The following is a 26,825-nucleotide window of genomic DNA, read 5'->3' as shown; positions in this document are numbered from 1 at the left end:
TCTGATGCAGCCAAGGAAGCCGTATGGTTGCGCAAGTTCATCACCGAGCTGGGAGTGGCACCTTCCATTGATGGTCCAGTTCCTATATTTTGTGATAACACTGGAGCCATAGCTCAGGCAAAGGAACCTAAAGCACATCAGCAGACCAAGCATATTCTGCGACGTTATCACCTGGTTCGAGAGATTATAGAACGAGGTGATATTGATCTTCAGAAGATTGACACAAAGAAAATCTGGCTGACCCATTTACCAAAGTCCTCGGCATCAAAGAGTTCAACGAACACAAGTCGAAGATGAGTATTAGATACTGTGCCGATTGGCTTTAGGCTAAGTGGGAGTTGTTGGGAATTGTATCCTAAATGTCAATCGTCAGCATATTGATGATTGAATATTGTAAATAAATTGACAAATTAATAAAGTATTATTTGGCATGATTCATCATTTCATCTTCAAATGAACTCTTATATGATGAAGTCCTTAGGACTTATGTTATGATAAAGGAGGATTTATCTTTGAGTCCTTAAACTTGTTCGCGACCAAATGATATGTTGTTACTAGGACGACAACATTATCGAGATTAGGTCGTTGTGTGACATATACGTTGGTTGTCCTCTTAACCAAGGAGTGTGGAGACACTGGTATGCCATACAGGTGAAGTGTAGGAGTACATTTCACTGAACGTGACCAATTCCGGAATGCTCTACTGTCGAGAGATATTCCGAGTGGATATGGGTATAAGTTTGGCCCTCTGACCTGAGACCGCAACCTGTGACTAGCAAGCAACTCACTGTACTTTGGTACCGGACTACCTGAATTTCTAATTCAGTGACGGAAGGTCACTGGGTGCAGTCAAGTACTTGCGTAGTCAGTTGTGAGTCAAGATGGAATTGACCCCTCCTGGAAACAGGAATAATGTCTTGTGATTAATTTAGCAAAACCTTGGCCAGGGTAATCCCAGTGAGGAGTCACGGGATATCTAAAGTTAATCACATAATGGATGTACTAATTATAGGGTTGACAGTGAGCTCTAAGTCATCCTGGCATTAAGAGTCAAAGGGATTGAATTATACAGTAACCATAGTTCAGGGTTCCAGAATATTTGCTTCGCATATATTCGGCCTATTCGGACGTCGGGTACCATTGCTAGATGGTCACATCGATTAGTGTAGGAAGTCGTTCCTATACTACCGGCTTAGGTTCGAACCTATGAGGTCACACGCATAGAAGATTCCTGATTGATCAAGAAGGCTGATGAATGATTAAGAATCATTCAGGGGTAATTTGGTCAATTCGATTGGCAAATTATCTTATAAAATAATTAAAGTAATTATCGGAGGATTAATTAGTAATTAGATTGCTAATGAACTCAATTGGATTGAGTAATTAGACTAAGGATGAGCCAAATTGAATTAGATTCAATTCTGGGCTCAATCAGGGTTTTTGACCTGATTGGATTAGGTCTGAATCAAGAGGACTTAGGTTGACCAAATTAAATTAGATTAAATTTGTGCTTAATTAGGGATTGACCTAATTGGATTAGGTTCAACCCATGGTAATTGAATCATTCTAATTGTTAGGATTTAATTAAATTAAATGGGTTTTGATCTGAAACTATTCGGATCTTGAAATCCACTTGTCACATATCCATGCATGGCGCCATAAATTGATTTTTAATATGATTAAAAATTAATTTAATTTATTTAATGGTGCCATGGGACACTTGGCAACATCAGGGACCTCTTTCATCATTAGATGGGTCGAAATGGAGAGATAAATTCATGAAAAGAATTGGATAAGATCAAATTCTCTCTCTTCATGACATATGCCATCCTTATCTTTATCTCACTTCTAATTAAGGTTGAATTTCGAATTTAATCACCACAAAATCACCACGTGACCCTCTAATCTGATTAGGGGCATGGGAATTTCGAAATTGAAAGAGGGAAGTGGCAACATGATGAATGGTTTAGATTAGATCAAGCTTCATCATGTAATGGCACATGAACTTGAATTTTGAATTCAAAATTCAAAACCCCACAAAATCCTCCACAAATATGGGATGGTTGGCATGAAGTTAGGTAGGAGAGCAACATTAAAAGGACCTCCATCATCTGGTGGTCGAATTCAAGGAAAAAAGAGAGAAAAAGAAGAAGAAAAAAGGGAAAAGAAAGAGAGGAACCCTAGTTCATGCATGGAAAAATTCTGCATTCAATCTAGCTGACTTCTTCCTCCTCTAAGTCCATCGCGCCATTAGTGTTAGGGGTCCCTGATAAGAGTCTTTAGATCAGATCTAAGTCCTCTTCAATCCCTTTAAACCTTTCCTCCAAGTTCTTCCAAGAAGGCGGATCAAAAGTTGATAGTGTTTGGAAGATCAAATTTCAGCCTCAAGAAATTCTGCGCAAGCTAGCACTTCCGCAGGATTGGATCTCTTCAGGAACTTCGCGTGGACTTCTCGTAGAGGCCATTCGTGTGCGTGGCTGCGAAGTCGAGGATCAGATCCACAAGTTTCATCCATCATAAAAGGTATTAATCCTACATTAATCTTTTATTATGGTGTCAAGATCTAGGTCTGATTCCCCGAGGTTTTACCCTCTTTTGGGGCTCCTCACGGAGATATCTCCAGAATCCATTCAATGGATATTCGGAGATTAATCGGAATAGAGTTCTTAAGTTTCAGATCTGATAGTTAATCATGCATGAAAGTTTTAGCATAATTGTTTAAACGATTCCGGCATAATCCTATGTGTTCTTAAGGTGCTGATTTCTAGATTTGATCTTGTAAGCATGCATGAATTAAATTGTTTGATTCGATTTTTCCGCTGCGTTTTAAAACTTAAAAAGAACTACGTATGGCTTGATCCCCCTTATGAAGGGGTACGTAGGCAACCCGATCAGGTTCAGCCATGGTTTTAAAAAAAAAAAAAAAATCCGCATGCTTAACACCGAAGAACCTAGAATTCACTTTCACTTATAACTCGACGTGCGTTCCTTATGGAATGAACGTACAAAACTACAACGCCGCTTGATTAAAGAGATGGGCTGACGTACCTCCTGATTATGTTGATAATTCGGATATCTACGAGAGGCATCACCACTCAGACCCGATTTTAGATATCGGTATGTATGTTGGACTTTAAATGTATCTAATTGATTGTATTATTTTTTGATTTTTGTCACTACTTGATTTGAGAATATTTTTTGTTGTTCATTTTATAATTTGTGTCATTTTAAAACAATAAGATGCATCATATAGGTTGAATCAGGATCATAGAAACATAAAAAAATATCAAGAAAATATCAAATTAGATTTAAATTCATAGCAAAAGTTCAAAAAAAGTGATTACCAATTAAATTTTTTTGAAAACTCAAAAAAAGTGTCGGTCTGCAAACCGGCACGCCCTACCTGTATCGGTTAGGCACGAAACTGAACCGTACCGGATGTCAACTGGTACGGATCCCGGTACCGGTTCGGCGGACCTTAATATATTTCATAACCCTCCTCGAATATAAAAAATTAGTTTTCGTTTTGCAATGTAGCATAATATAGTTTGTTAATAATTTAAGTTGTTGATTATAATTACATGCGGTTATCAATCAAATCTTATGTGGAATCTTCTGTAGATAATGTCTACATGTTAATTACTAATTTTATTGCATAGTTGTTTATGACAAATTAAATAATCAATTTGCATATTTTTGTTATGGTTTGTGTTTGTATTATTTTTGATCCAATTTGACCCAAAAAAAATTCAATGGATTAATTGAATTAATATTAAATCCGATCCAATCGGACCCAAAGGGAATTGGATTTGTTCTGAGTTCAATTTTTTGACTTGATCCAAATATGGACTGGATTTGGGTTGCACCCATCCCTAAAACCTGGCCCACTTGCCGCCATTATTTTGATATAATCCATCGTCAGTGTAGATCATGTTGGATGGACTATAAAAAAAAGGTCTTAAATTATCATTACAAGTTTATGCACCATAAGTAGTGTAGAATATGAAGACGATGTATATGACAGGTTATGCTTTATATGAAGCATGGCATTTATGCCATTGCCCCACAGTAGTTTTAGAGCATTCTCGCAAGCTACAAGTGCATGTTCCCTGAGTTACTAGGATGCGTATGAAGCTTTTTCCAGATTTTGTCACATGGCATATGTAGTGACTATAAATTTGGGAGCATTTGCAAAAATCTGATACATTTGAAGTTAAAAGAAACAGAAACTGGAAATATAAGCAATATACCGGCATTAAGAGCATAACTAATTTACATATGCTACGATGAGGATGGCAAGACAGTAAGGTTACTAGTCCGTCCTTTCAGATAATACATTCAGGTGCACTGAAAATCCCAAATTCCCAAGTCCTAATAGCAATCACCAGAAAATCTGCAAGACAGTAAGGTTACTAGTCCGTCCTTTCAGATAGTACATTCAGGTGCACTGAAAATCCCAAATGCCCAAGTCCTAATAGCAATCACCAGAAAATCTGGATGGAAGCTGTGAGAAAATCCTTAAAGATGCATGCTCCTATTGATTTCTCCTTTTAAATTGAAGGATAAGTAAAGCTGCTGTTCTTTTTTGTTTTTATTTATGCAATATAATGATCTTACTGGATAATAAGTTATGGTTACAAAATCAGCTGGAGTTGTATCATCGCAGTTCTCCACCAGGCTCGAACCGACAGACACAGTCGTATATGTTTCCATTAAAAAGCTTCTCAGCCAATCTCTGATTCTTTACCATTGCAAGCTGAAAAATAAACCACTTATGTTATTATTGAAAGCAGGTATTGATGAATATTAAAAAAAATACATGAAAGCAAAATCTGCCATTCATGCTAGCCAGCCATGAACCAGATGGATCAAGCCACCATGAGCATGATGCATGAGTTGCATTATCAGATAAGATTATTTGGCTTGCTGTTAATTTTGAACAAGTTTAAGATCAATGGTGAAGGGAAATGTTAGATGCTTGGACAGGACAATATTCCACATGCAACAATTAATTGGGCCACGGTTTGCTATCATAAATGATGTTTTGGCAAGTTAGACTAACACAGCCTTTTCCTGAGGGTTGAAAGATAACAGGATAAAAACAGGCTCTATCTTATTATAGTTTGTGGCAAAGTCATACCTTCAGGACATCACACTTAAAAAAGGCATTGAAGTTCGTATGTAGAGCTCGGCCCATCCCTTCCAAAATTATCTGCATCACAAAAGGCAACAATTTTAACATCAGCAACATATAAACAAGTTACAAGCAATCAAAAAGAAAACATGGAAGTAGAGTCTCTGATACTTGAAAAAAGTGAGCTGCGTACCAAATCTGCATCTTTTGCAGCAGCAGCAAGCTCTGAGCTGACCTGCCGGAAATCTATGCATGGGCTCCCACACCCATTCTCAACAACCATAAGAGGAATTGAAGTTGAGTTACCTACCAGTCCATCGTCAATACTAACCATTGCATCCACTAGAAGTCCTCCAGCTTCAGCAGCTTTTCGAAGGACATCACAATGCTGTTTTTCAGGAGAAAAGTTAATTATTTAAAAAGTATAAGTCAAATGTTGAAGATATGGGGAAAATTTTCAAAATAATTGTAAAGATTCTTAGTTTCATAAGATGACGATAGATGCCATGCAGCATGTCTATAGAGTTTCAACGAATACCTTAGCCGCTTCAGCTACTATTTCAGGAAGCTCATTGGCGGTGACATCATTTAAAGCTGGCAAGGAATTTGCAACCAGAACAACCTGCATATAGGAATATTTTACCACCTGCTCTAAGTTCACAGTTCCAAGTTCCAGCATGGAGCTTACAAAGAGAAGCATCAGTTCAGAGAAGTTAAGAGTTGCTTAAGATGATTGAATTTGGTTAAGATAATGTACTGAAAAACCAATAGATTCGGTCACTCGATCAATGACTAGTTCATACCCCATAAAAATTTGTCTAAAGCAAATGTGACTCTTGGTAATCAATATGCAACAGCAACATATTGCATGTAGCAGGGTTGCCTTGTGTTCCAACAAATGAGGAATATTGAAGAAGTATTTCATGGTTGCATTTATCTAAATGGATTCTATTGTTGCAAGGCGGATAAATTTGTCATTTATTGGATTCTTCATAGTTATATATATTAGTTGCTTGCATTTCAGGAGATTATAGTCATTGTATATCCCATTAGAGTTACTTTAAGAATGATTGGAAAGAGTACCACTTTATTCCTATTGATCTATTTCTCATCAATTAGGCATACTAGATACTTTACCTCCATCGACAATTGCAGCATTAAGCCATATGAGAGAGATAACGCACAATATGCCTCAATAATTTAGGAATTCTAAAAGCATCAAGAAATTACTTCTTAATATTCTTGACTACTTTTAACTCACCTCAGTTCCACGCTTAAGGAGTTCTCGAGCTAATGGAAGCATTCCAAGAACAACATCAGCACCTGAGTTATCCACAAAGAGTAATGCTCTTCTATATGGTGCAAGTTTCTTGTCTCCACAACCAAGCATTCTTTTTTTAAACATATCGAAGTCATCCACCTAATACAGTAGGTGCAATTTAGCTGAAGCAATGGCCAAAACATGGTCATCTTAATCAAAGATTAAAACAAATTACGCATGCCATTGCAGGAACTAGCAGAGAAATAAAATATAAACTATCAGTGTAATAGTATAGTTCATTTTTTGACAGGAGATTTGTTACTATAAGAGAACTTGCCCGCCAAGGTCGTTGCATCTTTTTGCGGCTCATTCGGTAAATTTCAATTATAGTTCCTTTGTGGTAAAGGTCAACGCAAGCACGAGATCCCCAATCAAATATGTTTGCAGCAAGAACACCTTCAATGAGAGCAAGTAATCTTTCCTCCTACGAAACAGCAAAATGTATGACTAGTCAGTACAACATATGTCACTTCTGAATGCAACTAGGGAAAATGTTCAGCTATCACCATGTGGCCTCTATTTTACCAACTAGTGGTCTAGGATACATAATTAACAGTATAGGCAAATAACAGTATATGCAAATAAAACTGTGAATAAACGTCATCAATATAATGCATAAGTTTCAAGTAAAACAATTTAACACATAAGGATGTATCGATGAAACAAGAACAATCAATGTGTTTTCATGACAATTATTTGATGTACCCATGCTATTCAGTTAAAGCATGAATTAGATTCAAAATGTTCTGCAGCCATATCTAGGTCTTTTACTAAGTATGCTGATAAATGTCAAATAAATACATAAATACTGCACTTAGTCGCAAATGTAACAATGAAAATAAGCCCACCTTGGAGATTAGTGGTACCTCTAGGGCTCACATATCTAGGGCATTCCTATCCTACATGTTTCTCACATTTGGTGGAGTTGGAAGAAAACACCAGACCCATATCGATCGGATGAGGCATGTCATATAGGTGTACATAACCCAATTGCCAAGCACAATGCTAGCTAAACACAGAAATATCAGGGTGAAAAGGTACCTACCATGGCCAACACTTCCCACACTAATCTAAATAGAATGCAAGATGATAACAGAGACAATTTCACAATAGGTTTTAGAACTACCTCTAAGGTTTGTGATTTTGTTGTGACTTCTGTGAAACTTTTGTAAGATCAATAAAATCAGACTGCCAATCTTCCTAGAAAGTGATTCAAACTAATTAATCAACAAGGTTCACAAAATGAAAATGTAATTTATTTGTTATGTGGAAACAGGTTTGTTTGTTGAATACAGGTCCATTCCAGGTTGGTGTTTTGATCACCATGTGTATGTTGATTGTTGAGTGATATCATTATAATGAGATCAATGCTACTAATAATTAAATGACTCCAGAGAAAACACATCATCCTTAAAAAAAAGTCCAATGGCATATTTAATATGGTGATACCTACAACAAGCAATATCATATGGATCGAGTATTTTCCTCATCCAGAAAAATAAATGATCAAGGTTATGACTTGGAAATCAAAGAATAACCTGTTCAAACATGTTTGCTAAGTTTTTAGGTGTATCTATCCACCTAAACATCCTTCTGGATATTTCCATTGAAAAGCTTGCAAAGTATCTCAATTCTCAAGTCTCCAAAAGTATTCAGCACATGTATGCTTGCATTCTTCCAACCCTTGGCAGTGCAACCAGACTATTAAGTCGAATATCATTCTAGTTTAGCAAATGCATATATTAATAAACCATCAAGCCATGTTTTATGCCTAGAGAAGGAGAAGGTTGGATGGAAATCCTCTTTTCTGATGTTTGGCAATTTGAAGAAAGTTTTAAGGAGAAAAATAAGGAATAATAACAGGCCAACATGTTCTGTCAGGGGCCTAAACATTTTATTTTAGATAGTGATTTTAAGAAAACAACAAAAAGCAAGGGATAAGGACAACCCTCCTATATCATAATCACTTTTTCTATAGTTTTTAATCTAGTTTTCTTAGTTTAGCCAAATAGTAGAAAAAAATAATTTTTCTTCACTTTCATTACTTTATTTGCTTTCTTTCATTTTATCGGCAACCAAACAAAGCCTTAGTGTGACATTGTAGGCTGTGAGTGTTTGGCTGTAGTACAATGCTTTCTACCAACTTGATACCAAAGGAAATAAGAGCATTATTTCTTCCCTGTATAATTTGCCAATATATCGTGTCCAACCACCAACAGACCAACTCACATTGAAGAGCAAACATTTAAAAAAAAAACCTAACTAGCGCAAAAACATGTTGAGCAACCATAACAAAATTTTATGTACGAGGATTTACATTTGGTGCACACACCTCATTCATACCATCGAGCTCAATAAGAAGGTCTGGTAAAACAGCAAGAGAAGCCTCATTTTCCCTAGACCATGGAAAGAGAGGGTAAGGAGATCAGATCATATGCATGTGTTCAAACTTCAACTCCAATTCCAGAGCATAGAAATGAAGAACATATAATTCAGTTGCATGTGTTACACATGTATAGTTATGTGAGAACAACAGCAAGAGAAGCCTCATTTTCCCTAGGCCAGGGGGGAAAAAAGGGTCAGGAGATCAGATCATATGCATGTCTTCAATCTCCAAATCTGATGCCAGCGCATAGAAATCAAGAGAATACAATTCAGTTGCATGTATTGCATATGTACAGTTATGTGAGAACAACATCGGATAACTTATCTTAATTCATCCCCATGGCTCTATATAATGTGCATATTATCCTTAGGATAGGAAACATATTAAGGTAGGAAACAATATCGTGCGTGTATGTATATATATATATATATATATATATATATGCACAGGCTGATTCTGATAATGGGAATTAACAACTAATCAATTGCCGAGAGATCACCTCTTGTGAATTCCAAGACACCTCAAGCTGAAGTTCTCACACCAGAAAGCTTCTGATGACTAGGAAACATAAAGAGCTCAAAAAGATGATGGTGGAACATATTCCTGTGAATAGGTCTTGCCTTCCACCAACCCAAAAAATTCTCCTATTCTCTCCTTCCATACAGATCACATATGTTATATCACATGTTCCCACCTTATCTTTAGGACTTTGGAACCAAGCTTGCAAAGGCCGCATTAAAGAAATCAGGATAAGCCCTTTTTCTCTACTTCAAATCCCAACGCATCTTTTATGAAATTTAAATGAAAAGGTAATATAAGAGACCAAATTCCCCTCATTTTAATAATGACTGATAAGTATCGAGATTCATGAAATTGTAGCTTTATCATTGAAGGGACTCACTAAATAGAATCAAGAGGCCTAAGAGAACACGTTCTCGGAAATTCTCATACATGACTTATGACTTTATGATCTTGTTTCAAAGAAAAATAATAATTTTTAAAATCCTAAGGTTTGCTAGCAAGAACTCAAATACTGTCCTTGACTACCTGTATCGTACTGTAGCAGCTAGGAACCAGTACTAGGCAATTCCTCAGGACCGAATCATGGGTGAGCTGGCCCGTACTGTCATAAACCACCCCAAAAAAGCCATATCAACCTTGTACCGCTAGGTATTGAACTTACACCCTTCTTTTTTGTTTTGGTACCAGCTGATACCCTATGCCAGCATATTGTGTACATATCAGCCAATGAATGCCACAAGAGTGTACCATGAGATTTAACTCCATGTTTGCTAAAATCTTGACGAATCAACACAAGCGATCCTTTTTCCAGATATATTGCTATTAGTAAGTATCCGTTAAAATGCCGTGGCAATGCATTCTTTGTGATATTTAACAATTATTTCAGTAGAATCGACTCATAATTCAAATGCATCTCTATATATAATACGGACTTTGGAAACCGCGACTCCACCTCGAGTACTACTACACTTTAAGTTATTTCTGAACTGCTAGTTTATATTATGTTTCTCTTGTCAAGCACAATACCATTGAGAGGAACCAGCAATCACTGATTCTGTCTAAGGTCATCTCACATGCATTGCACATGACCATCTCTAGTATAAATTTAACAGGAAAATATTTTATTGAAGTATTTATTCTTCAAATGACAAACATTACTCCATTTAGCATCAGACAGATCTACAGATAGCAATAGCCCAATAAAAATATATATAAAAAAATATAAACACTCCTTTTCTTTATCGTGTCACCTAACTAACCTTTTTTTTTATAGTAATATAGGCATCAACAAACTGAAACTCTCGCAAGCATTCTTCCCTTAGCTCCAAAAGATTAGCCAAGCCTAAACTTCCCATAAGCAGCAGGCTCTTCCATCAACCTATAACAAGGTGTAGATAACATATCTGGTGAAAATTAGTGGATAGTATTGAGAAGAATAATGTTTTCTGGTTGCTTTCATATTAAACTTACAATTATAAAGAAGGATTCATTTCATAACATTCTCTCCTCCAGAAAAATCAAATCAGTATACGGAAATCTTTTGCAATATTAAATGTTAATTATACAAGTATAAAAGCCAAAGACAATAAAAATACACACATAGCAACTTGATTTAGTGTACTCAAGACTTTTCTGAGTGAGCTATCCAACTTTACCTTACTAGGTAAATCCATAGCAGTTCCAGATACAAAACTATGGCTTAATTCAGTTATCTATTAAACTCATAACAGGATAGCTTCCTGAAATATTTAATTTGGTGAGCATTTTATATTTAAGGGACTATTATCAACAGAAGAGTTTAATAATGCATTGGACTGTGAATTATATGGTGGGCATAATATGCCTATTTCATGAAAGAAATATTTTAAAAAATAAATTAAAGGTGTCATGCAAACTCATGCAGGTACGATTAGCCCATTACTACCTCGACAAGATACATGCTGTTGACCAGCAAGGACTGGAGGGGTCAGCATTTGAAATTAAAGTTGTGTTGATATTAAATTGTAATAAACATGATTTACCTTGCCAAGTGAGCTGAGAAGGCACGTGCAAATGCATCACCCCTTCTTTTAGCATCATCCGTTCCTCCTTCACCTGCTACTGCCTGCAAGACAGTGGACAAACAGTAAATTAGTAAACAAATTTATTATTTAAATAATGTTAGATGAAGAATGACCTGCATCTTTATTGGGGAAGAAAAGTGGAAAACTCCACTGGCATTACAGTTCTAATGAAAACTTGAGAAAATATTTGAAGTATTAGAATCCTAAACAGATATATGCTTTGAAGATTCACAAATTATATAGGAGCCAAATGTTACTCAACAAAGTTATATGCATCAAACAAAAATATGTAAATATTGACTTGGATATAGTTTCTTGTGATGTCCACAATCCACCTTCTAGTGACGATTCAGTAATCTAATTGCACTTCAATTTTTAGCTTGAAAACAGAAAGGGGATGTACAAAATTTGTTTTCTTGTCATCTGCAGGTGCTTTTTATTCAAACCAACTGAATAACCATAAGTAATATGCTGTGAACCATACCAAAGGTACTATCAATAATAATGAAACTAATGTGTCAAGCAAAACTATGCAAATTTTCCATTTTGCTCCCGACTATCTCTCAACAGAGTAGTCTTAGGATCATCTATGCCCAGTTTTCACCAATTGCTGTCCACCTAATATTTATTCACTTTCTTTGTTCATTGGTATTTACTCTATATATTACTTCCTCTACATTACAAACTGAAAATGTCAAAGAATTAAATGTAAAGCATATTTCACAATTGAGCTGGTGCAGCCTCCCAATGATGCAAGAAAAAAAAATTCACAACTCAACAACTAAATAACTTCTGACATGTGTAATGAGTCAAACATACAGACAATCTGATATTTTATTGATTTGCTGCTCCAACTGACCAATCAATCCTATCTAGTGAATTCTCAGGTTCCTTTTAGAGTGCAGATTGGAATATGGTCCAAAATCTGATCTCTCTATCAATTGCATATCACTTGTTTTTTAGGCATTTCTTTCCCTCTAAAGATAAAGATTAAGTTCAAAATGCTGATGGACCTCATTCCCATGTACGAAATAAAAATAGAATATAATAAGAAACAGATTTTGCAAAAATACTAATAGAATTTTAATAGCACAGTTCTCACTAGTAGCAATACTAAAAAGAATACACAATTGCGTCATTTAACTACATGTAGCATAATCATGTGAGAAAGATTAAAGGAGGAAATAAGAAAGGTGTAGAAAATCAAGAAAAAGACGTTACTCCAAGAAGAACATTTGTGTGGTGAGCAGCAAATATATATATATATATATATATATATATATATATATATATATATATATATATATTTCAGTCTTCAGATAAAGAAACACTAGAGATAAAGGACATATAGCCTTCTGGTACATGGTAGGAATACCAAATTCCTCCATGCTAATAACAGCTGGAAAATGCCAGAAAGAAAATAGTGCTAAGCAGATCAATGTGAAGATGATGAGCTTGACATATGCAGGATGCTGGTGAAAAGAATATATCTTATACAAGAATTTTCACAGTGACATCGTAAAATGAGAACTACATTTAAACATGTAAATTTCATTATCGACAATTATCTCAACTCTCAAGAATAATCAAAAGGTATGGTTTTCTAGCACATACCTTATCCACTAGGTCAGGCAAATGCTCTGAAAGCACCATAAACCAATACCTACAGCATGCTATAGCTTGTTAGTATGGATAACATCAACAAAAGTTCCACTTTGACCATCATTTACTAAAAGTAAACAGCATGATTTCAAAATAACTTACTCAAGCTCACTATGATCCGATAGATCAATAGTGTTTGGTTCATACCTGCAAATGAAGATCATCATTATAATTTAAGTTGCTTAACAATTAACAACAGGTTGCTAACTCAAAATCTAGCCCTTGTAATTAGAAGATAAAGCAAAACAACTACCATCACCTGTAAATCCATGAATGGAGGGAATGGATAGCATAAGAGTATATTATGCATGGTCCATCATACCAGTTTGTGGTATGAGGGGCATATTGAGTATCAGTACAACGAACCGACCCCATACCGAGCATATAGACAATATACCATGATGGTACCAATATGGGGTCTGATACCGAGATTGCCAACCTTGATATTATGATTTGACATAAAAGATGAGCACAGTGGATTTTTGATGACAGGGTCAAAGGAGGTGTTGAAGTTGTCTGTGGTGATGACTTCAGGAAGAAAGCTTCCTCTTAGAATATTACATAACACATATCAACTTCATACATAAACAACATTTCTTGCATCAAATGCTCACTGATAATTATAGAACATTAGGAAGTAGAACCACAAGTCAAGTGGCTGCTTACGTCTTAGGATCTGCCAATAAAGGAAACTCCTCCAATGTGGGTACAACATAAAGAACACCAATATTTAATGCAGCACTTGCATCCGATCTCAAGGCAATGCCCCTGGAAGAAGGTCGCTCAAAACCACCCATACCAGTAGTTCCTGGTGGAGCCATTGGGACAGGAGCTGTAATCTCAGTACCCTTCTGCACAAACTTCTCCATCCAAGATATCTGCCAAGAGAATGCAATGATCATACCCCTACTACTGGTCAAAAATCACAAGAAAAGCCATAGAAGAGTTTTCATAAGCACACCCCCGGCAGTAAACATATGTCCAAAGTCCAAACAATGACAACTCTATGTATCGTCTAGAAATTTGAGTGAACTTGGATATAGCTGCGCACACCCACTGCTACAGCTGTAATAGGTACATGAAAAGCAACTTTCTGAAAAACAAATGAAAGACTTTTTTCTTTAAAGTTTTCTGGCCGAAAATCTACATAACCGACTCAGACCAGACATATTATGATATATTCATGACTTTTACAAATGCTGATAATCAGAGGTATAGCCGACAGCAAAGGGAAGGATTAAGATTTGCCCCTTATGATTGACGCAGAAATAACAACTATATGAGGTCCACTTTTATCTAAGACTTAGTAAAAACTATGAATACAGATCAAGTGCAGAAATGATCCTAATGCATATATAAGTAGACAACTTGAAGCTTTATACTAAATAAACTTAAAATGCAGGAGCATATGTAGATATCTGACTCCATGAAAAGTAATATATTCTTGCCTTCTCCCTCAGATCACCCAGAGGAGGACCGTGAATCTTTCCCCCAACATATGGAAATCCCATAGGGAACCGTTCGACCAGTTGATGTGCCCTCAAGACATCAAGACCGTGCTTTTCATAGCTCATGAATGCACCAAGAGCTCCTAAAAAGCCTTCATGGCGCAAAAACATGGCTTGCGCCTGACCCTTGGACCTAGGACAAGGTCAATGTTCAGCAGAAGAATATGAGAAGAAACAGTTGAAGTGAAAAAAATCAAATTATATCTTTATGATTTTAATTAATTTTTAGAATGGATTGTGAAACTGAAATCATTCAAACAAAAGGATAAGTTGGCAAAACACAATAATATACTAAAACAACAGTGATAACACTCATCCCGTGCTGCAAAATTCAAAGAAAAGCAAGTCATAAGAAGCACAAGCAGCACTGTCCCTCTAGTAATTACCAGAAATGCACTGCAAAAGAAATAGTGTCCATCGTATAAGCATGACCGCAGATGAAAAATCCTCCAAAAAAAATTCTTTTGAGCCCATAGCGAAGCGCATTCAAGTAGGAGATCTGTCATACAGGAACTATGCAAGGTTATGCAATATAAACAAGTATATTTGCATTACAGATCTCAGGGAGGGAGGGTGGGGGGAGGACAAATATAATTAATTTAAGACCACCAAAATATGTTGTCTGCACTCTGCACCAAAACCACAATTACAAATCCATAGAAGTAGAAGTAGTGGCAATGCTTAACCTGTTTAACTTGATTCAACCCATTGTAGGTCAGGTCAGGTTGTTTAATAAAATGGTCAGGTTTGGGTCTAGATTTTTTACCTATTTAATAAACAGATCAGATTCAGACTGATAGACTTTGACCTATCCTATATCCGATCCAACCCATATCTGGTCCAACCCAACCTGATTGCCACCCCTACTGTAGCAGGTTACACCCCCATGTAAAATCACATAAATGTGCCAGATTAAGATTAATGTGAGCTATTTACATATAATGAGTCAATTTTTTGTTCATATTTTCACCTTGAACTTTCACATAAAAAATGCATGCATTTAAAAAGCCAATTAATCAATTGTTGTGCAGGAAAGGAAGTGCAGCACTAATCTGTTTCTAGAAAAAATCTCTCCTAGTACCTTTCTTGCTATACAGGCAACTGATTGATGTAATTTCAGTTATGATCAGATACTACTGTTTCCCTCAAATGCTATATTTTTAGTCTAAGACAATATTTGAAGATTCAGCTGTAATCAATCAAGCTAACTGGATCCAAAAACTCGTGGTTTCGGTATTTTCAGGCAGTTTCAGCAATTCCAGAGAAAATATATGGTTTTGGCTGATGCTCCAAAAACTGATGAAACTCTCAAAAATGACCAGCAGAAACTAATCTGCTGGAAGTCCATGCGTTTGAACTGAAAATGAAATAAGACAAGCAGGTTTAGTAAAAACCTTGTGAAGACAATAAATTATAAAATATTAAAGAAATTTCTCTTTTCCAAGAGTTTTTTTCTTTTATTTTTTGGGAGGGTTCTTCTTCAAAAGGGGTGGTTCATTTCAGTATAAAAATGCATATTTTCCTTCATTTGGAAGCAACTGGTGCACTTTAGAGTCTCATAAATAAGATGGATTAATGTCCCAAAATATCAAGAGAACCCCTAGCACTAGTGAAATAATTGGCTTATAATGGAAAGAAAAAAAAAAGACCTAATGTAGCATGTAAAAGCTAGTTTTCTTACATCATGCACAAAACTGGACATAAATCTGATGCTTGGTCCAGACAGCAATCAAAATAAAGCTGACATACTTTAATAGAAAAATGCATTTGATTCGAGCATATTCTAATCCAGCGTGGGAAAAGTTTATGCTCATATATAGCATATATAGTTCCGTCACAACTCACAACATTGTTCACTGTGATAATACAAAAACTCAAGGCACTTTACCTGCCCAATATTATACGAAATCATTCGCAGGAGGGAGAGAGAGATATCTTCTGGTCTGTAGTCCAATAGCTCCTTGGTTTCTGCAATTGTCCTTCCAAAACTAGAGGCAATAGTTGATGCTGAGAGACCAATCTGCCACCATTTACAACAATTAGAGAGACTAACTTATTCGAATTTAAAAGAGGCCTCTGTTTGTGCAATAATATGCAATGAGCTTGAAAATGATCCAAAGTATAAATCTATAACCTAAAATAAGAAGCATCTCACAGATAGCAAGTTTCATATATCTGCAGTAGGAGAAAGTTTGAAGAACAAAGCAACGCATAAAATTCACTATGCACGAAGCACAACATAAACCAAATACATGCTGACAATAGAGCACAGCCTCCCAGAAGCATAGACAAAGTAACACCTGGAATAGATGAACTTGAAATTGTGCTACCAACATTTTACAACTGCATGTAGTTTGTCTTAACAATCTGACTATCTCCTGCCCCAATGAATGCATAGCAAAAAGACAGTAAAAGTTATACACCACAAACTGTGATGCATAAGCCTAGCTAACGAACTTACTTGCGGGATCCATATAACCATGGAAGTTAAATCAACAATAAACAAATCACCTTGGGAGTAGATAAGATGTTCATGCTTTTGGGTAAACAAGTAAAAAGTGAAAAAAGAGAGAAGAATCAGTGGCTGGTCAATTGTTTAGAAAGTGTTTTAAAACTTGTATGATTTGTCAAAAAGGATACGTAGATGATCATGGAATTAAGTCCAAGCCTGGAATTACATGAGAATATCTTAGCATGTGCTCTTGTAAATCCCATACAGATGAAGGGACAAAAAAGCACCAGCACAGCAAAATTAGGAGTCTAATGATGAAGAGAATAAAAGGCAAGATAGTCCTTGCAATACAATGCACCAATAAATGCCCACAATCAACTTCAAAAATATATTGATCACTAGTAAGCTCTTTTGAGGGGAGGGGAGGAAGTGTAAAGAAAAATTGAATTGGGACATATCCAGACGGTCACACCCCTCTGCTTCACAACGAGGTTCTAGGTTCAGAAAAAGTGAATTAGGACATATCCTAATGGTCATACCCTGATGCTTAACAACCAGAGGTTCTAAGTTCAAGTAATCGGTGGTTCATCCCCAAACATTTGGGCCCACGTAGATATGTTGCGGGTGGGTCTCCCTCGCTGTCTCTCTCTCTCAAAAGAAAAAGAAGAAGAAGAAAAGGTATTCATGGAGCTTAGGAGCATTACTTGGGTGATATGTAACCTTTTGAAGCAAATTTAGGAAACATTACTTTGACAAGAGAAAACAAAGAGCCATCATGTGTAATAAGGCAACTATATGCATCGAGAACCGAACAATAAGAAGCTCCAAGATCTAAACCCCACCACCCCACTCCCACCCCTCAATTGTTGCTTCTAGGTTGTTCCACTCTCCATCCTCCTCATATCACAAAACCCTGATTGTAATCCTAACCTAGCAAGAAAACTGGACTCAAATAATAGATCAGATATCCAATTTTGAATAGGTTAAAGCTCGGGTCAAGGTCTCAACTATCTTTGGACTATTGAGATAAGATCAAGTCTAGGTTTTTTCAGTTAACAAATAAAGCTTAAACCTCCCCTGATCTGATCAGAACCCAATTTGCTTATGGGCCTAAAAAACAGAGCAGTAGAAAGAAAAATGGACGAGTAAGATTACAATGCCAGTTGTTCAGTCTAATATCTAGATAAATGGCCTCTTTTTAAAGATAATTAAAAATGCATCATATGTCGAAAAAAAGGGCAGCCTAGTGCACGAGGCTTTTGTAAGGGAGGGTCAGATGTATGCAGCCTTACCTCCGCATGTAGATAGGCCGTTTCAATGTTTCAAATCCATGACATCCAGGACATAATGGATTAACCTTACTGTTGTGCTAAGGCCCGCCCTCACCATAAGCAACATTTTGAAAAATCGAAGAATACCTAAATATTTTATATATTAGATTACAAATAATAAAATAAACGAGTGGCCTAGTGCACAAGGGTTCCATCATTGCAGAGCTTGGGGAGGGTCATATGTATGTAACCTTACCTTATCGTGGAGAGGCAAATTCTATTTTTCGAACCTTTAGGTCACAATCGAACAATCTTACTATCGAGCCAAGTCTTGCCCTCATATTATAAATAATAAACCATAATAATTAAATTTATAAATAATAATCACCATCATGTTTAACAATAATATCAAAACAACAAACAAAATAGAATTTGGTAATAAATTAATCATTTGATAATGCAATTAAGCATAAAAAAGGATAAGATGACAAAGTGCATAAAATACCTTGGAATAGTCCATACCACCATATATATCTCCAACAAGCATGTCAACATTGCTATTGTCACCTTGCTGGCTCAACTCTAACAACTCAACAAAACTAGAGCATAGGATAAATGTGAGCAAAGGATAAAAGGTCCACACATCATAAAAAGACGAAATATGTAAAGAAGAAAAAAAAAGTACCTCTTGCACTTTGTCAACAACCTCCCTAATCCCCAATAAGTACCACCACCAACATTAGTCCCACTAACCCGTTGAAATTTTCCATCCCCCTCCACCTAAATGAAGCAAAAAATGAGAGTAGAAAGAAAAGAAACAACTTCCACATTAAGAGGAAGAAATAAAAGGGCGAGGCACAAGCAATACCTTAATCATACTAACTCCAGAGCCAATATTAACAAGAAGATAGGGAAACAAATCGTTATGATCAATCTGCACAAACTCCTTCTCGCCCTCCATGTGTGTAAAAGCTTCATGGCGGATTGCCTATCTAACATAGCACAATTAGTGTTAAAGTGTACCTCCAAATTATAACATGCCAGAATTCCCTAGGATTATGATTTTCTTTTTTCTTTTTTCTTTTTTTTTGCCCTAGGGGTTGGGGGAAGTGCTTCAAAAAATAAAAGAAATTATGAAGAAAACCATGAGCACTTATAGAAAGTGACAAATAATCATATAGACAAAATTAACAACATTAGAGGTCTCTATAATCCATTAAGTAACATGAAGACTATGCATAGTTGGATGCTTATTTTATATTTTGACATCTCTAAGGCTTTTTGTATGTCACCTAAAATTTTTAGACATCCTCATAGTGTTCATCACCTAGTTGTCCCAAGTACTAACCCAAAGATCATTTGCATACCTCTAGCATTTCCTTAAAATAATTACTGACAATTAGTTCACATGGAGCAATTACAAGCTCAAAAACATGCCCTTGTCACCCAATATTCTACCTACCCATTTATGGCAACACTTTCAATGTAACTTGGAGGGAAAAAGGTTCTTGGAACACCTTTCAATTGTTTCTACATTTCAAGGTTTCGCTCTTTAGGGAACTAGTTTTGCAGTCAAGATAAACTTTTAACATTATCAGTTCGACTATTCCTGACTACATTCATAGTTTCATACTTTTTATATTTGGATTGTGCTCCAGACATGTTCCAATAGTGAGCAAACTGAAGATCCCAGGAGGTAGTATGGATTGTCATTTGTGGGTGGTCTCTTGTCTATGCATGTGGCGTTAACTGATCATTGCTTTTTACCTTATCCATTACACAACTCTCCTCCACATTCTTCAATATCTCTATGGAGTTTTACAACCTGTTTTGCATCTTTGACAGAAAGTCCCTCATGGTGAAAAGGAGTAAGCATTTTAAAATGCCTGGTTGCATGATGATCCATGAAAGACTAGTATGCTTTGCCTCCATTCTCCACTTGCCAACTTGAGCATTTCACTAGTATTGATAACCTTCTTAAATACAGTAAATTATGCTGAATACAGTGTCCAGTCCCATCCTTCCATAAGCAAGGTTCGTTGATCCGGTATTGCATACCTTACTAGTAATGGCATGGTATGCCCAGTACAGTAACAATCAGTTCCACTCAGTATATGCAGGTTCAATCCCTACATTGGTTGAACCTCAGTATCATACAAGTACTTTACTGGTAACGTCTAGTACCAAACGGTATAGGTTGATATAACAAATAGTGTCCACAAGTGCATAAAACACGTGAAATATGGTGTTATATGTCATACTCATAACTAGTCAAAAACTCTCTCAGTTCTCTACCCTCCAAGCCATTAATTAGTGAAAGGACCTTAAAAACTTATATTACTTCAAATTTTCACTATCCACCAAGCAACTTAGGCCTATACCAAAAACGGAAAACTAACATGAGTAGATATCATAAATGCACAACACGTACAATGTATATATATTTTATCACAATAACATTAGTGGCAAAATTTATTGAACAGGTATAATCAACCATAAGTGGATATACTGCAAAGTTACACATATGATGAATTATTGCATTCACTTTAGTGCGTTCTCAAAGTTCAGTTCAACTCCTTAAAAACAAATACAGTGTGCTTCAGGCACAAATATATCATCCATAAATAATTTCTTTCAACCGTAATTCCAAAGAATTGCAGGTTTCACTACAACCATCTTGAAGAGGCTTATATTAGCATTATGTATTTTTGAATCCATCTATTGTCATGTCATAGACATGTTTATGGTATCCAACAATAATAAGCAGTCAAGATGTATAATATGAAAACACACCAGCACCAAGATAAATATACATATGGCATGCCACTGGATTGGTATTATTGAACAAATGGTATACTACAATTTTAAAAATGCAATTCACTGGCTTAAATATTCTGAGACAGTGAAAAGAGAATTATTCAAGCTTTTGTCTACCCTAAGAATCACATAAGAACGATCAAGTATAAAAAGTACAAGTATTACCATTGGTAAAATAGAAGAGTCAAGCACCTAAATCTCCCACTATTATATCATCATTTTTTCAAATTTTCTAAGAATGACGAGACCTTGATATAAACTGATAAGGGAAGAATTTAACAAAAACATACCTTAAGCAAAAAATTAGCACCAGCTACAAGACAAGCCATTTCATCTTCCTTATCAAGGCTAACTCCAAGTCTCTCTTTAAAGACATCTGCAAATTTGTATGCCCCACCACCTGTTGCCTTCTCATGGAATCTAATTAGTAAATAAGCCTCCCTTACTAAGACCAATATAATTCAAATATACATTGAAATAAGCAGTGCATCCATTATGAGTTGCAAGCCAGTAATGGCAGTTCATGCATCAATGAGCATCAGATATGCACTAAAGTACAAAAAAAACTGTTACACTGACATCGCATACAGAATGACAAAAAAATAATAATTCAAACTCAGAAATTAGCTTGTGTATTAATCACTGAAGTCAAAAGCCAGAGAATCTAAATACCCATAGAAGTTTAACATCCTAACACTATATAAAAGCACCTTAATTTCCTAAATTTTAAATTCTCGTAGTAACCCTACCAGATTTCTTCCTTAATTCAATCACACCTAGACTTCTCCAAGAAAAGGATTCTGGCATTGATGGACTCTTAGAAGGAGTCATTTTGGGGAAAAGCTCTCCTTAAATTAGCATTTTCATGATTTTATATATAATAAGAGTTGCATATCTTCTAAATTATTTGTTGGTCATAGCAAAACTTAATTTTATCTACATCGAGGAGTACTAAAGCAAATAAATTTTAAACAATTTCATAAGCAACGTATATTAGTACCTAATACATATTATTTTTTTAAAATTTTTTCCTATATCTAAAATCTTATGGTAGCTACTTGCATTTGCATGTGCATTATAGCTAGTAATATTAAATTGTCGATCATTTAAACTTTTTTCCCAAAAAAAAACAAATTAAGTGTTTCTGATTGTAATTTCAAACTTGACGGGAAGTGATATGCAAAAGGAATACAATGAGTATCTTTTTTTTCTTCTACATGTTGCATCAGATGTGCATGGAATATTACACATTTTTATGCATCTGCCAGGATACGCATTTTGAATGGATAAATCAGTTCTTGTGCATCTTGGAGCACCTTCCACCTGTTTATGGGTTTCATGTTAGAGCATAATTACATGGAAGGTAATATGTTATCTCATCAAATAGTGACTGACCGGATCATGACTTAGACCTTTAGTAAACAATAAATGATAAATTTGTTCCTTCTTCCTAAATTATAAATCTCAATTTCGGAAGTGATAAATCTTCTCTTTGCATTGATTCTAGAAGAAAATCGCTCTGCTCTTAAAACTACATATCGTGTCTCTGTTCTTACTCCAGAGGAGTTCTGAAGATTCTCAAAGCAAAATAACTTGTTTACATAAAACATAACTTCACTGTTGGACCAAGGGTATGACCATGGTCTGCCGTACCGATCCGGGCCGGTACGTATCGGTATCGGACGAAACCGGTACGGTACAGCTATATTTTTCAATTCCGACTATTCGAACCCGTACCGACCTCAAATTTTTTTTGGCTTTTGGCCCGAACCGGTACAGTATCGGTTCGGTTCGGTATGGTACCGGTATCGGTGCCCACCGGTACGTCGGTATGGTCGGTACAGCGGACTTTGGGTATGACTATATTTTCGGTTCACCAACTTGCAGAAGATGCTGACAAAAACAGCTAAGGATATCTTGCTTACGATTCTAATTTTTTTTTCTTACTATACACATCTTCCCTTACAATGTAATTTGCTGTTTGCGTAAAAGAAAACCATCCACCAAACACTCAATAGTCTTTAATTTTGTCAACATATCATTATGAGAGAAATGAACAGAGAGTTGAAACAACTTCTGACTATCAATCCATTAGTTCCTCTATCAATTTTAAACATGCACTTATCATCACTTAACATTATAATACATGAATTTCTGACAGCAGTAACTTTGTTTACATGGTCCTAGGGAACTTCAATTAAAGATGAAAATACATATGCTGATCTGATATACGTATATGCTTGCATGTGTTTATGTATATATGCATAAGCATATGTAGATACATACATGCATATGTACAAACATATGTACATGTATTTATGTTGCAACTTTTCAGCAAACTCCAACCAAAGATGAACAACTCAAGCATACACATGTATATTTGTCTGCTTGAGCATATGTATGTACTTATGTACATGCATATATACACAAACTTACATCCATATGTGGATATGTACATGAAGACATACATATACGTATATATACGTATGAATGCATGTAAAGATATAAAAATAAAATGGAAGCTCAATTAATTATAAGAAATTCAGGCAATGCACATTAGATGTCCTTTCTTCTGTTAGTTACCTTAATTATTATTGGGTTATCATGAGGTCTAGTCCCAGAATGCCATGATGGTGAATCAAGTCCTGTCATGTAAAATAAGTCTAATCAATAAAAAAGGAGTGCACAAAAATTAACAAATTTATAAAAATCATGAAAGTCTTGTGAGATTGAAACATAAATGAGAAGTTAGTGAAGCAGAAAATGCAAATCATATTATTTAGAAACACAGCAAGTGTTGTCAAAAAAGTGGTGGAGTAACACCTATGCAAACCCTCTCCTGATCTAATGCTCATATAAAAGTGAACAAGGTATCAATGAGTCATCGGATGAATGGATGACCATACAGAAATTTGATAATGTCGCATACTGTAAAACAGTCCAAAAACCAGTTCATAGCATCTACTGAAAGATAGTGTTTTGCTTTTTTTCCTTATGGAATTAGATAGTTTTTTTGTCAGTTCTCAGTTGGTCTCTCTTGATAGCTTGAAGAATAAAACAAATCCTCTTGGCAAAATGAAACTAAAAGAGTTTCAAAACTACCGAATTTTGTGTCTTATTCTAAGCATCACTTCAGATTAAATGGCATGGCACTAGATTAGCTTGCCAAATGGGTTATGAATCGTGATGTCCTTTATCCTGGTGATCCTATATCAGCGAGGTGCCGAATAGTTGCTTGGGACAAAAAAAAGAAGAAGAGCATTTTAATTTCAATTCTGATGTTGTTGACAGTACTTTAGCAACCTATTGGTGTTCGGTAAAACTCTAGCCTCTAGGCCTTTCCTGCTATGTTAAATCAAAAGTAATCGTGCATACCTCCAAGATGAAGTTGCTTGGATGAAATGAAATCCAGACACTCGTCCAACTTCCCAGTCTCAAAATTTACAAAATGGAGCCTTCCGCCAAGAATTGGATAGCTCCTCCTGCTTCCATTAGAGATTCCAAACCTCTTTTTTATTGATATTTTCCTCTTATCATCAGGTGAATGTTCCTCATGTCGTGAGAAGTAGACCAACTTAATTAGAGAACCTAGCACCATAAATTAATCATGAGACATAGACATATCACACATCTGAAAGGTGATTAATTGGAATATAAATAATTTTATGAAACCAATCACTTAAAGAAACACTATCCACCACCTAAATTCCAGGTAATCTATGTAATAGTGCTCATGGATATAATAAAAATACATCAAAAGCATCCATCTCTTCTACAGGTAAGGCAAGGGGGAAGGAAAAATTAAAGAAAAAGAAAAGAAAATAATGGTTTTAACCCAATTTAATATACCTGGAGCACATTATCCTGATAAAAAAGTAATGTTCCTTAGCAAAATTAGAGCAACAGAACCAGTAAAGAGTAAATGGAAGAGCAAACCTCCTATATCGACGGCTAAGTGGGAGATGTCATCAGACTGGTTGGGCAACAGGATCGTCGGGTTCCGCTCCTCCCAGTTGCCTTTTATCGCTGCCCTCGTGAGATCGAGCTGCGGCCACAAGCTTGATTGATGCATCGGATTCAATGATGCCAGTGAGATCTCCTTCATCTCTTCCTTCTCCTTGTTATACTCCTCTGAGTTTTCTCCTTTATTGTCATTTTTGTTGTTGCTGATGCTGCTCCCAGCCATTAATCCACCTCCTGTCTAACTCCAACTGACTCAGCAGCCGTCTTTTATGACAAATTAAAACCTTGAAACATACAACACAAAGTAGATTGGTCCAACAAAGATGCACACGCTTTATGTTTGGTTTGCACTTCTTGAAGCATGATCATGCATTAATCCCACCTAAGTTTAGCCATACGCTAAATTATATTTTCTGAAAACAAATCATATAGAAAAACTCAATTTGCCCTAAAAGCCATTATCCAACCAATTCCATCCTAAGATTGCTTGATAAAGGTACAGATATAGGAAGATAACTCCGTATAATATGATCCGCACCAAGAACACGTGCTTCTTCTGTACCCACTGTAAACAAAACACCAAAACAATTTTAAAAAAAGATAGTGAAAAGTCGGGTCCACCTAATCAAGATTAAATCTTCCAAAGGAACCGGAATAGCAAATAGTAGATAAACAAAAAACTTAAATATTTAGAAAAAAATCAAGAACAAGAATCAAACCCATTCTTCAATCCGATAGACGACCGAAAGCACGAATATGGCGACAACCCAATAAATACATAGCTCGTGATCGAAAGAAACAAGAAAAGAACGGAAAATTACCACGTGCGCAGTTCTTGGATCGGAATTAGAGCTCAAAAGAGCAGAAATTTCGCAACGTATAGACGGGGGATTGGGAGATAAAACCCTTTTACTTCGAGAATTTTAGAGTTCCAGAAGGTAAAGATTAAAAAAAAATCAGGAGAGGGGAGAATGCGAGGGATTGGGAGCGGCATGGGACCGCTGCGAAGCTTTAAATAATTGTTGAGAAACGGGACTCTGTCACGCTGCGGAACAGCGTAAGTCAGTGTGCAGCCATCCGTTTAATGATACGTGGTTGACCTGCTCGAAGTGGTTGAAGAAGAAAGTACGGTCACTTAGGACCAGATTAAAAAAAAAGAACTCGTCCGTACCGGCCGGTCCGTACGGTTGGTCTCCGATTAGTCCGGCCGAGTATTAAAAAAATGGTACTGATTTGGACTAATTTGAACCGGTTTGAACCGGGCCGGTACCAACCTCCATATCAGCTGGACCAAATTTTATTGACTTTTTGGAGATCAAACCAATGATACCGATTCGGCACTTATTTAAATCAATCGATATCAAATCAATCTGGTGGTCAACCATTATATCTATCAATACCAGTTCGACGGTCCTTGGACCAGATCCACCGTCCGTATGGTTACTGCAAAGAAAAAGAAGCCCGTGCGTTGGCAGCCTATTTTATTTGGCGTATCTTCTTGCAGGGACCCACAGGTTGCATTTTGACGATGATTTTGTGTATTCCGTGTGAAATTATGGTACTGATTTATTGGGTGTTTAATTACGCGATGCGATTAGTAAAAGCTTTCAAATTATGAAATTATTTTTTTCTATGTTTACTATAATTCTTCAAGTCTATGCCTCCTATCTTTGTCATGTTACCCCTCATAAATTTGTGACTTTTTACAGACTATCGAATGCAGCAA

The 26,825-nt window shown here is 36.1% G+C and overlaps 1 protein-coding gene across 1 annotated transcript; it reads right to left on the bottom strand.

Moving 5' to 3' along the window:
* Positions 1 to 4,238: 4,238 nt before the first annotated feature.
* Positions 4,239 to 26,141, bottom strand: LOC103702000 (pantothenate kinase 2-like). Its single transcript, XM_039127055.1, is given in 24 exon segments — positions 4,239 to 4,756; positions 5,141 to 5,212; positions 5,328 to 5,522; positions 5,673 to 5,756; positions 6,396 to 6,554; positions 6,733 to 6,879; positions 8,788 to 8,853; positions 10,626 to 10,709; positions 10,711 to 10,741; positions 11,385 to 11,467; positions 13,041 to 13,089; positions 13,191 to 13,235; positions 13,755 to 13,966; positions 14,537 to 14,729; positions 14,983 to 15,095; positions 16,485 to 16,616; positions 18,825 to 18,918; positions 19,005 to 19,099; positions 19,188 to 19,307; positions 21,427 to 21,543; positions 23,720 to 23,781; positions 24,512 to 24,724; positions 25,073 to 25,383; positions 25,921 to 26,141. Coding segments are annotated over 23 exon segments (2,715 nt in total). The 5' UTR covers positions 25,323 to 25,383; positions 25,921 to 26,141; the 3' UTR covers positions 4,239 to 4,657.
* Between the last annotated feature and the right edge of the window lie 684 nt (positions 26,142 to 26,825).

This window comes from Phoenix dactylifera, chromosome 6 (assembly GCF_009389715.1).
Source record: "Phoenix dactylifera cultivar Barhee BC4 chromosome 6, palm_55x_up_171113_PBpolish2nd_filt_p, whole genome shotgun sequence".
Classification (NCBI taxonomy): domain Eukaryota; kingdom Viridiplantae; phylum Streptophyta; class Magnoliopsida; order Arecales; family Arecaceae; genus Phoenix; species Phoenix dactylifera.
Note: the sequence above shows the minus strand (reverse complement) of the source record. Positions and strands in the feature narration are given on the sequence as shown.